Below are 13,474 nucleotides of genomic sequence, written 5' to 3'. Positions count from 1 at the left end.
CACTTCATGACCTCAGCCTTACCTTTTTGCGTTTTTAATGTGTGGTACAGCTATGGCCAAAAGTTTTACATCACCTAGAATTTTAGGATCGATGTAATAAAAGAAAACAAACTATGGGAACATAATTTAGATATTTTATTTAACATACTGTAATTAAAGAAACTACCGGAAGCCTTAATAGTAGGACAGTATTTCATGTTAGATTTCGAACTGTCACATTTTTCAATTTTTGTCAGTTTTTCATTAAGTATATGACAAACTACAAAGCAGTGTGTAATTCAATATGTTAACGTAACACAATTCAGCAGGTTTCATTCGACTTTATGAAGGAAAATGTGTTAATTCTATAAGGTGATGAAAAACTTTTGGCCAGAGCTGTGTAGCAATAGAAACACAATAATGATAATGAGAAGAAATACCTTGGGCCATAATACCGTGGGCTTAATCCATTTTGCAGCTGCCCTCGTATACACCATGCTTGTAAGAATGAAGTCTGTCTTAACGGTGCTGTTTGCCTCGACTTCTGGTCCTTTTATCTCTGCCAGTGCACTGATGGATTTACTGGACCAAACTGTGGCACAAGTAAGTCCCCTTTTCTGTCTTTATATTGTAAACCGCAAACTGTCAAACTAAGCCGTTATCACACTGTTATCGTGCCTTCTGGGAGGTCAAGGTGCAACCCCTCAGTAGTATTAATGTCACAAAAAACTAGAAAACGATATTGATCCTCATCTGTTAAGATTCATGTAAATTCTAAATTTAATATGTATGTTCCTTTAGTCCAGCACATTCTGGGGAGTTTGTTTTTGCTGGACTCTCAGTTGCTAGTTACCATGGCAATGCAAAGGTTTAGTTCTGCCCATTCTTTTCCAAATCAAACTGTTTTCATTATGTGCATTTTTGCCTCCTCATCCTATTGTATGCATTGTAATGTAATCACTAGTATGCCAATCAGATACCCTTGGGCATTTTTGGCACCTGTTCAGAGGGTAGCTATGGTAACATTAAAATATTGAAAAGGATGTTTTTCATTGAATTTTATCACATCACTTACTCAACTGTAGAAATGTACTGTAAATAGGCCTGCTTAACATTGCTGCCTTATTTCAAAATTCCCATTCATATGTATAGTACAGGTTACCTTATGCATATCATATAGTAGTTGACAGTAAAATAAACCTGAACAAATTCCTTGCTGATTCATTACGCTGAATCAGTGCCATCCTGACTGCTCGTGGAGGCCCTTTAATCTATTTTCAGTGTGTAATCGCAGGCGTTTCTTAATTTGTTTTTTGTCTAATCCCTTTTTTATTGTAATATTGCGCTCCAAACATCAGCACAGAAAAAAGGTCTTGCAAACTCAAGGGTTGTTAATTGAGCAGTTAGCATACCTTATTGCATTTTAATTTAACCTAAAGGTGAAATATTCTGATTTTTTCTTCACAGGCCTATAAACTATAAGTACATAATTAACACTTCTACTTTTTTATGTCTGCACCTTGACATTCAGTTTGGTAAATTGAGCAGTTATCTCGAATGGTTTTATATATTAAACCATGTCTGAAAAGACTGCTATTATCATCAGTGTAAGAACAGTCTAATTTAGGTGCATCCAATTATTGCACAGTGTTTACTGAGATTATACATACATTATTCATCAAGGCAGTACATTTTAACAGATTTAAATTCTTACTGTTGTAAATTATTGATAATCCATGATTTTAGCTAGTATGAAACAGTGTTATTGTGTTTTTATCAGTTTAAAAATTACCAGTTCATTAACACTGATGTACAGTTATACAGTAACTACATGGCTTTCATTACTCTAACCCTAGTTTCCTTTTATTTCCTATAGTTTTTGTAATAGTGTTTGTAATATTGGTCTCTATCTTCATTAGAAATCTCCCAGGACTCTGCTTTACAACTTGATGGAGAATCGTATATTGATTATGTCATAAAAGAAAGCTATAAGCGAAGCCAGCTGGTGAGAAACCAACTGGACAGTGTGACGAACGAAAAAAAAGATGACATTTCAGCAGTTGAAATAAAGTTCATGACAAGACGGAAGGAAGGAGTGCTGGTCCATATTCAAGGACATGACGGTTCCACATCTGTGAAGGTTAGTATTGTAACGCGCAGCTCCTCCTTGATAAATCTTTATTTAGGCCAATAAATCAAGTACAAGTTTGATTACATTTTGTAATGCAACTGCTTAAAGAGTAAGTAGCGGAGTTCCGATATAGCGTTACACGTCCCCACGTGTTGCTACAACTGTTTAAATAATGTACCTGTAATTTTTATTTTAACATCCCGACAACTTTTTACACTTACAACTTTAAAGTCTGTTTCAAAGCTCTTTTCAAAATGTCCGCTCTAGTGCACTGATAGTGTAAGGATTTTTGTCAAACAGGTAACACAGCAATAACAATCCATGATGTGGCACGGAACAGAAAAGCCTGAGCACCTTTTATATATTTATTTATTTATTTAGAGGACAGAACTCAAACCCCAGTGCACTAGAGCAGAGATTTTGAAACGTCTCTGAGACGGCACAGTAGCAGTATTTGTGTGTGAAAGGGGTATTGGCGATTATGGAAGATATTGTAGAGCACACGGAGAGCTCTTTAAGTTGATGAACTATGATAAGTACTTTTTCATAGTTAATTTGAATACCAATCCAGGGGAATTTAGCCAATATAAGGGTTAAATAAACACCATGTATTGGTGCTAGAAAGTGTGGTTTTCAGCTACCTTTTCTTCTTGTAAGCTAGGTTAAGAGTGACCCAAGCTGCATGCTAAGGCAGTCTGCTTCAGTTAAAAGTTAGATATTTAATAAGCCAGATGTTATTGTTTTTTGCAGATGGTTGATGGAAAAATACATTACATTTCAGAGGATGGTTTGTCTGGTCATGTGAGAAGTGTCTCTGCTGAAGCCTTGCTTTCTGAAGGCCAATGGCATCTCCTTCACCTTGAGAGAGACAGACTCTATACTCATCTTATTTTAGACAATAAATACATCATGAATGTCACCAATCACACCCACGACTTCTCTGAAATCAATGTGCAGAGTTTTTCACTTGGACGAATACCACCTGGACACTTTAGAATTGCAAATGAACCAGGTAAGCAAATACTGGCACTGTTACAGCGACTGTTGGCACCCAGAGTGGAACATTCTTTTTCTAGATTTTTGAAAGGCGCATTCCAGACTGTTGCAGATAAACCACTGAAATCTCATCTGCAAGCTGAACTGTAGCTCAATCAATAAAGCTTTCTTTCGGTCTTTAAGATCATATCATTGAATCCCAGTGTTGAAAAGTATGATTAATACAAAGGTTCTTCTCTTGTTATAATTATAGCAGTTATAATCGCTCTGAAAATCAAATTGATCTGAAATCTCTTCTCTTATACCAGACATATTTTGTTTTAGCTTGAAATTCATATTACAGTCAAGATGGTGATGATTGAATTGCTGAGTGAGGAAGGGTAACTGAAACACATATTAACATAACGCAGTTCAAAAAATAAACTTCAGTGGAATTAGTAAGGCTAGCCTATTGACATTTAACCATCCTCAGACATAAGAAAGCATAGATGACACATAGCGTGGATTTAAGCATTTCTGTACTATCATTCTAAAATCTTACAAAGTCATTTGAAGCCCCTTCTTAATTACCATAAATGCCACTGTGGTAGACTAATATTGCGGTCAAGGCCGGCTAGCGGCAGGAATAGCAGGCAAGGAGACGGAAGACTGCGATTCAACATGGCTGCATACTTTTATTTTGAAATTAAACAAAATAAACAGTTAAACAACACAAAACAAATCCATGCACCCAAGCAGCGCTTTCACAGTGCACCAACAGGAAGCACAACCTACTGCTCCCTCCTTTCCATAAACTAAATAAGCCCAGAACAAAGGATCTGGCTCCTTATGTACCATGTAGCTAGGGCTGATTGACAATTGATGAATGAATCAACACTTGGCCACACTCTGCACATGGATTTAGCAGGAATGGTATTTTAACCCTATCCCTGCCAAATTTACATTAAAAATAAACAAGCTGTATTTCTAACACACACACTGTTTAAAGAGCAGTGCCTCGGCCTTGCCCCAGACACACACTGGTACAGCCTTTAGAAGTTTGTTGTCAACCTGTGTCAAAGTAAGAAAAGGTAAAGTGGATTTTATTCAGGAATAATAGCGCTACTATCATAGCATGCTAGCACTCTTTTTGTTGTAAACATAGCCAGTGTTACCTACTGAATGTGCAAAGATATCAACAACAGTGGCATCGATAACAACAATTGACATTTCAAGAGCTTTTCATGCAGGGATGGGAAAAGGAAAAAAATTAAGTAGATAAACCTTTTGACACTGGTTCATATTTTTACCTCATAATTCATGATGTAGTATTTAAGTTATGGGTGAAATAAAAACTAAAGAAAACTAAAAGGCCCGGCCCAGCAGTTAGGAGTAAATTAAGATTGAGAATTCTTAATCTCATTTATTACAATAATATATGTGAAATAAAATATGTTCATATTTTCATCAGTGAAACTGTGCAAAAAAAAAAAGAATCCTTGATCAAGGATGAGATAGGTGGGAAACATGTAGCCATATCACCCTGTCTGGGTATCAATTAACACTGCTTTCATGGCACACGCCTAGCGTAACGTTTTTACATTTCATTTTCTAGCACACGCATGAAGGCATAACACAGAAGGCATTTGCCAACACTTAGTTCTTTCATTTTTTCCTTGCAATTTATTATTGTGTGTCGTATGGCTGAAAGCTGAGAGAAAAGCATTTCTCCCCATTACAGTAGCTCAGTTTATTGCATGAGAATATCATTTTCCTAAACGCCTTTTTCTGCGAAACAAGTTAATTTAATTGGGCTCTCTGTCGCAATTCCCAGAGCGCAAGCAGAATTGTGTTTCCCAGAAGGTCTTTCATTGTTTTCTCCTTTGCCGGGGGGTAAACATTCTGGCTTTTCAAAGCAGCCTTGACTACAATGTGCCTATAACTCTGATACTTACCCCTGTATTGTGGTGAGGTCAATGCTGAAGAGATAATACTTTAAAGCATGCCTGTGGCCTCAACATACAGCTAGCTCTCAGAATCATTTTTAGAATGTACCTGTCTCCTAGCAGCACAGAAATACATTGGTAAGAAATACCTCTTTGAACAAATGTGGTATTTTTGCATCCAGTAGAAGCAGAGTGTTGACAGTTGTATGCTTACCCTCTGCGGTACCAGATGTACTTGGAGGTTAGGCATGATTCTAAAAGCTATGTTAAACTGCTAAGTCACCAGGATGTGATGACCGAAACAGAAATTAATACAAAATGAATCCAAACAACAAGACAAATACTTTAGTTCATTTTTTTTCCATATATCTATATTATTTTGCTGTTTTAATGGTTTCAAACTCAACTTACAGGATCTATGAACATAATTCTTATGATACATAAAAGTTAAAGACTTCATCCGTTGGTTTTGTGCTTTGTTTCTCAGTTAAGATTGGAGGAGGCATATATTACAAATCAATAATAAGGCCCTGACCCCTGCCCTTTTCACAGTCCCCCTGGGCTGAGAGGTTGAGTCCACTAGGGTTTAATTATAAAGTTAATATTCTTTGTTTACTCTTGGCCATTCAAGATTTCTTTCTACCACAATAGCATGTTATTGACAAATGCCACTAGCAGAATCAACTTTATAGATTGACCACAGGCCTCAGATTGGTAAAACCTCAGTTACTGTTTGTGGAAGCCCAAGCAGTGGGGCTTGGACAATGAATCTGCTAGCTGGTTTTGTCATTATCTTTTCAATAGGTATCAGTCTGTTGTTTGGCTTACCTATTATAGATTTGCTTAGAGTTCCCAAAGGATCAGCACTGAGACCTTTAATGCTGTTGCATGCTATATATAACAGTATGGGCCATATTTTCAATGTGTTTCCTCAATTCTTTAACTCCTATTTCTTTGAAAGGAGAAAAATTCATGTTAAATGAAAAACAGAACACACTGGGAGTGCTTAAGAAGACTATATAACTTAGTTATTGGGTTCTGGTTTTGTAAAATTAACAGGTAATTTAAACTGTTTCAAACAATAGGGATTAAATAAAGGCTGGAGTAAACATTTGAAAATCTGGCCCTATATTTAGTTGTATTTATGATGAATGTCTTTCACCCCTTATCTCAATGTCCTGATGATTTAGCCTATTGTTAAACCATATAATCACTAAACCAGATTATACCCAACTAACCACTATGAACACATACTGTAACGTATTACTGTGGCTTACAATAACATAAATGGCAGTTTTGTTGTTAAGTTTTAACTTCAGGAAACTTGCTCCTCAACACCCACAATTGAGAATAAAGAGATTGTGAATCCACAGTATGTATCTTTGATCTTGTGCTTTGATGCATCAGAAATAGCACCTGAACTTTACCTTACATCTTATGCCCAGAAAGATGTATGGTTGATAAAAATGATTGATTTCACCAAAAACAAACTGTAGAATGAGAATATTTTATAGAATGAAACTGTAATGCCCTATTGAAATAAATGACCTAACAGTGTGGTTTAACACAAGATGACTATGATCAGATATCTCACCTGCTGAGCCCAGATTTGTACTTATTAGCCTGTAGTAATAATGTACATAACGTATCATCATCATTCCATGTGAAGTCATCACACCAGTGTGTCATTTTTTGAGTCACTGTCTCGGATTTGAAATTGGGCCAGATAAACAAAAAAGCAAACTAAATTGCAGGACTTCATTATACTTCATGTTGTTTAACACAAATATTACGGCTTGTTTTGGTTGGCTTGTTTTGACAGACAATCTGAATGTTTACAAGAAAAGTAAAAGAATGGATTACTGTTTTTAATGCCCAGCTCAGAATGTGAGTGAAAAGACATATTTCTTATATTCCTGAAGGTTCAGTCACATTGGAAAACATTTAAGAATGAAAGACTACAGTTTATAATATCGGCTAAAAAAAAACAACCTAAAGTTGGCAACTATTGTTTACAGATTTCAACTTTTTTCTTTACTTTTTTCAGGTTTCACTGGATGTATTGAATATTTTAAATACAACAGAAAGATTCTGCCATTCACTGGATTCAATGAGTTGGTGTTGGCACAGCCCAGCCACCCCCCTGTGCAGATTGGATGTTCTTCAGCCAATAACTGTTTGAGCTCTTCCTGCTCTGAAGAAGCCAGTGCAATCCCATGTCTGTCCCAGCCATGTATGAATGGAGGAACCTGCACAGTTTTAGCAGTGGGAGAGTTCTATTGCATCTGCCCATCCAATTTTACAGGTCCATTATGTGAATCCTGCATGTCTGCTTTGGATAGGCGTGCCGTTTGCCATAAAATGGACTTAGAGGTGCCTTTGTGGATCATAGGTGTCGTTGTTCCTGTTACTGTAGTACTACTTCTCTTGGTTGTAGTTATACTTTTCAGGTTGCAAACAAAAAAGCAAAGCAAAACATCAAAAACATTAGCTAAAGACCGACAAGGCACAGATAACAAAGCTTTTAATAATGACAGTCCATGTGTGCCAATACAAGCTGTCCCTGATGCTAGCAATAAGCAACCTGACATTATCAAGGCAGAAAAAAAGTACATGACAACAGATGAAGCGTGTGTGCAGCACAGCAATACAGGGCAGCATAGCATGTTCAGCAGATGCAATGAAAGCGAGCTTGAATACTATGAAATTGAAAGCACCAACAGCATTGTTCTGTCTGACACTGATGTCATTCATCTCAGCAGACAAACTAATAACTACGGTTCTAAATATAAAACCTGGGGAGAACAAACACAGGTTGATTTAGAGCTCCCAACCTGTATTGATAAAGACTCAATAAACAGAAACAAACACTACGTTGTCACGAAACCATCACCGGCATTACCGTCACCATATACCCCCCAGGACAGAAGACAGAGAAGTCTAAGGCCTGCCGAGGTTTCGCTTCATATTACCAATTTAAGCAATGAAGGTTATCACAGTAAGCTCGCTGAGCCACTGTACTCTCAGCCAATAATCGGGAGGAAACATGTGGTGGAGAACATTGGGCCTCCAGTAGGCTTGTCTGTAGAGGAGGTAAAAAAACTGAACGCACCACGAGCTCGGAAACAGGAGCCAAAAAGGCCCCCTCTAAAAGTGACACCTCGAAATGCTGAACTTCCAGACTGGGGTCCCAGGCTTCCAGCCCCATGTATAGACAGCTCCTCTGATGGTGAGTCTCATAGCTCATTCACCTGCTCTGAATTCGAATGTGAAAGAGATCCGTCCTTTATTAGGAAACGTCAGTGTGTATGTGAGCAGGCCGTCCAGTGTGCCCTGTCTGACTATAGTGAAGGCGTAGACGCAAAGACCTCTTCTCCCTACAAAGATTGCCACCTGTACACCGGCACTGAAGTTGACAGATGCTTTAACCCTCCTCCTCTCAGCAGGAATTACAGATGGGAAGGCTTGCTCAATTTGGGACTGCAGTTTGACAGATACGCGGACGTTTTTGAGGATCTTGCTGAATTGCCCATTGAATTAGAAAATGTTAGCCAACTGGATTCTGACAGAAAGAGTGATCAGGAGGAAATATTTTGATTTTCAAACGCAGCTTACTAAGCTGTAATGCCTAAGTTTTTCTCTATATAGCACTGATTTGGAACAGAGACAGCTTTCCCACAGTTAAAACCTCTTGCATCTGTTAAGTTACCACATACCTGTACTACTTAAACAGGTCTAACTTACAGTTCCCCCAGTCTCCAGCAGGTGTCACCATTATGTGGGGGGTATTTGATGTATCCTCTGAAAAGAAGAAATGTGAAAACATATGCCACTGGAAAAGTATGGTAAATATCAAATCAAGCATATACAGAGATTATAGTGATCATGAAATGTGTTTTTTATAAATATATGTTTATACACATTAAACATGTTGTATGACAATACTGGTGACTGAAGTTTACTCTATCTATCCAAAGAACAGGGATGGCCGAAGTAGTGGTAATGTGACCTTTGCATTAGGGGGCGAGAGAGCAGGATCAGTGTGAACATATAACCTTCTCTATTAAACTTTTTATTTATACCCTTTATCTGTCATTTCTGCTGCAAATATCTTTCACTATAGGTTAGACAGTTTACTACACAAGTGAACGATTAGATTGTGGTGTAATAACGTTTAAACCTTGTGTCGGAAGAGAAGGGAAGAGAGAGCTGAAAGAAACGTCATGATCCAATATCTACCAACGAAGAGTAACACAGGAAGATCACGAATGATGCAACAAACAGCACATCACCAAATTAATGAGCAAGGCTACACAAACACATCTGAAGTGGAAGAAATCCCCTGAAAAAAAGCAAACACAAAACAGTAGCTTGTGAAAAGACATAACATGTTTAAAAATGACACTGACCAGAATATTTCTAATACACAAAACTAAAATAATGTTTAGAAAAGATGAGTAAAGTCACTGATGAGACCATCCAGTATTTTAGTTAACACCCATTTCAATCCATAACTTTATTAAAACAGAAACAAACTCCAACCAGTCTTGTAAATTAAATGCTGTAAATAGTAACAAGAGATGGTGCCATTGCAAAAATGTGTGAAAAATACAATTCAGATTAAATTATAATACCTGTAAACTACCATAAACAAACCTTAGCAGAACCATTAACAGACCACTGATGTGCCATTCTTCCAATGGCCATTGTACAGCTTTGGCCAAAAGTTTTGCATCACCTAGAATTTTAGGTTTGAGACATTATTAAAAAAAAACAAAAAAAAAAACCTATATGAACATAATTTATATATTTTTATTTAACATCATGTTATCAAAGAAACTACAAAATGAAATTGCAAAGTCTACCGGAAGCCATAATAGTAGTACAGTATTACATGTTATATTTCAAAATGTCACATTTTTCAATTTTTGTCAGTTTTTCGTTAAGTACTGGTATATAGAAAACTACAAATTTAATGTAACCGTAACATTATTCAGCAGGTTCCATACTTAGTTAATTCTAGAGGGCCTAGCTGTAGTGCTGTGTTAAAATCACCAAAAAGAAAACTTTTCTGCATTCATTAGTGACCCAAACCATGCATGTTTTTACAGTGTTCCTTCCGAGCCACGCGGCATTTCCATTGTTAAGGGCTATCGGCATCATTTTGGATTTGCACAGATTCTGTCAGCTGCACAAGTGAAAAATAGAATAACTATGACTGCAAACATCAAGTATCTGGAAAAGTATGGGTTACAGCTGTCTTGAAAAATGAAATAACTGGATAGCTCCAAGAATCAAATGATTATTTTCTATGTTGGGCATATTGTCAATTATCAGTTGGCAAACCTGTAATATATTAATAGAAATGTCACTTTGTATAAGGGATAGTATCATATACTGGTAATATACATTTCATTCATATGGGAGCAATCACCCAGGGAATACAGTAGTAATAGCTGTATGTGTGGCCTCAGTATAATGACAGCATCAACACCATCAGAAGCTGCGAATGTAGTAGTAAAGGATTTATTTTTACAGCTAGGTAGGCCTACAGTTGAAGTACAAAAAAGTATTAGCTCTTACCTTGGAACTTCCAGATACTCAGAATTCCTATTTAAAGTTTGATTTTTTCTGTTTATTTCTGTATTCATATTTTAAATAAAATTGAAATTTGGAGATAATCCAATACCTGAAACCACAGTACTTGGATCTAAAGTTGGAAACTAAAGGGTTATTTTAGGGAAATTTTCACAACAGGAAGCAATAGAACCTTTAATCTCATGGCTTCTACCCAAGAAGAGATCATATGACGACTCTATTATTGCGTCATGAAAAAAAAAAAAAAGCACAGTCATGTGGATACCTACCACATAGGGCTAGAATAGACAGTTTTGCCTGGATCACTATTAAGGAATTAATGCCACACCAGCAAACAGTAGAAAACAGCACTGATCAAAACAGGTACAAGGTCCAGGTCAGCGTTACTAAATAATGTCTGAAGTTTAAACTGTTAATAATGACCGGAGTCCATGGAGTTTTATGACTGTTCTTCCGAACATAACATATAGGAAACTTCAAACTTTACCTCCCAGCACATCAGATGAATCTTTTCATGAGATTCAAACATCTACTGTAACTAGCTGTAATTCATTTTGGGGAGTTATTCCAGGTACAAGAAGCACCATATCATTGATGTGATAAACATACTTTCTAATCACCCTGTACATTGGCTCATCTACGTTTACATTTTCAAAAACTTGTTACCCAAATGTTCCATACTCAGATCGAACCCCATTCACGTGTTGTCAGTCTCTAAACTATTTTTTTATTAGGCAAGCTGTGGTGGATTTAGAGAACCAATTAGTTCTAATTAACAGTATCAATGGATTTAGATCAATCTATAAATAGATCTTTCATGGCTACACCATTAACTCCAGGTCCTTCAGCAGTGAGCAGTTTAAATCTCCACTCCTGTTTTAAAAGTATATCCTTTAACAGATTCTAATCATGTCTCCAAGAGTCTCCCCAATAAAGCACTATGTTCTATCATGTGTACAGTAAAAAATGCTTCAATTAATCACTGTTTAACTGAGTCAACTGCATATGGTATTCAAAAAGGTATTTTCCTTTGATGTTCACCCTGTACCAAACCTACCATTGTACTGAATCAACCACTTTATGTGATGAAAATGAAGGTATAGAAACACGATCCTATGAAGAGTTTTTCACTGTACATGGATAACTGTTATTCCAAAATTGATAATTATGTTTTTTGGGGGCAAATACATTTTAAAATAATTTATGTACAGCTAATCCTGCCCAGTTACAGGAAAGCATCCTTAAATAGCAAATTGAAGCTAAAAATGTGTATAAAAAGGACCAGCTCTCAGATATTTTACTTTCTCACCCAAAATGCACTGATTTGATAGATAATGACCATATTCTGTTATACTGTTTGGAATTAGTTTGTCTCATAATTAAAAAAAAAAATACAATTCATTAATTTTACCCCACATGACCACATAATTAGCTAGATAAGCTTGCCCAGGATGGCGTTCCAACATTTTATATTAAATATGTAAAACAATTTAAAAATAAAAATAAAACAACAGATCTAGTTATTCAGAAGTTAATCTATTTGTAGTCATCCAAATATATCTGTTTTTGTGTGTCGCCTCATTGCTATCATTACAACAGATCATACTGTTGCTTCAAATGCTCTCCATTAATCCCACTGCATTTAAACTGACTTTACATGGCAATTGCTAAAGGTAAAGTAACAGCAAATATTATACAACCTTTATTCAGGTACTTTTCTTATGTATGTTGGAAGTTAAGAGAGTTAGGGATAAGAGGGTAATATTTGTCTAATATTTATAAAGTGAAACGTTGGTAATATTTCATTATCATTTGTTTCACCTATTCCATGTTTACAGTATATGTTTCATAGTAATCTTTCATATAGATAATCATGGAATCATATGAAAACACCAGATGAAAACGCCATATTCTTCCCACAGATTTCTACAGGATTATAAAGATATCTTGACCCCAATTTTCTCAGAACAGCATAATATAAATCTAATAATTTACTCCCAAAGAAAAAATAATAAAGGCAGCTGTTTTCACTCACTTTTGTATGCATTTAAAACAGCAGTTTTCAAGTTACATATATTATAAAGCCATTCTACATTGTTAGAGGAGGCTGTGTGGTCCAGTGGTTAAAGAATTGGGCTTGTAACCACGAGGTCCCTGGTTCACATTCCACCTCAGCCACTGACTGTGTGACCCTGAGCAAGTCAAATTAAATCAAATAAAATAAACATTCTACTTCTTTAAGTTCATCTCAGTCGTAACTGTATTCCATGGCTTCCTGTTTCACTGCGGTATAAAACACATATGAAATCCATTTGTCATCCATCACCATGGGGCAAGGCAAAGAACTGAAATGAAAAGCAATAGCTAAAAAACAATAGCCAAAACAATAGCTAAAAAACTAAATATACCACTTACCACTATTAGGGTAATAATTAAGAAGTTCAAAACCACTGGAACAGTGGTAAAGTTGCCTGGTAGAGGACGCAAGTGTATCTTGCCCCCACGCATAGTGAGGCAGATGGTTCGGGAGGCAAAGGGAAATCCGAGGGCCACAGTTGGAGAATTACAGAACTTGGTTGCATCTTGTGGTCACCGAGTCTCCAGATCTACAATTAGACACCACCTCCATGCCAATAGGCTATTTGGAAGGGTTGCCAGAAAAAAAGCCTTGGCAACATTGGCACTTCGATTGGAACCGGGTGCTATGGTCAGATGAGAGGAAAATAGAGCTCTTTGGCCACGCACACCAGCGGTGGGTTTGGTGTCGAAAGATGGATGGGTGTGCAGAAAAGAACCTCATACCTACTGTAAAATATGGTGGTGGATCTTTGATGTTATGGGGCTG

General features: G+C 36.7%; 1 protein-coding gene across 1 annotated transcript in view; it reads left to right on the top strand.

The window, feature by feature from the left end:
- LOC131737973 (protocadherin Fat 4-like) overlaps positions 1-8,975 on the top strand; it is a 30,872-nt gene extending 21,897 nt beyond the window's left edge. Inside the window, exons 13-16 of the mRNA XM_059030443.1 lie at positions 458-582; positions 1,899-2,119; positions 2,861-3,122; positions 7,079-8,975. Coding sequence (XP_058886426.1) covers positions 458-582; positions 1,899-2,119; positions 2,861-3,122; positions 7,079-8,628 — 2,158 coding nt within the window. The 3' untranslated portion in view covers positions 8,629-8,975. The remainder of the gene's footprint in view (positions 1-457; positions 583-1,898; positions 2,120-2,860; positions 3,123-7,078) is intronic.
- The last annotated feature ends 4,499 nt before the right edge of the window (positions 8,976-13,474 follow it).

The sequence above is a fragment of the Acipenser ruthenus genome, chromosome 9, assembly GCF_902713425.1.
Source record: "Acipenser ruthenus chromosome 9, fAciRut3.2 maternal haplotype, whole genome shotgun sequence".
In the NCBI taxonomy this organism is placed as follows: Eukaryota; Metazoa; Chordata; class Actinopteri; order Acipenseriformes; family Acipenseridae; genus Acipenser; species Acipenser ruthenus.
Note: the sequence above shows the minus strand (reverse complement) of the source record. Positions and strands in the feature narration are given on the sequence as shown.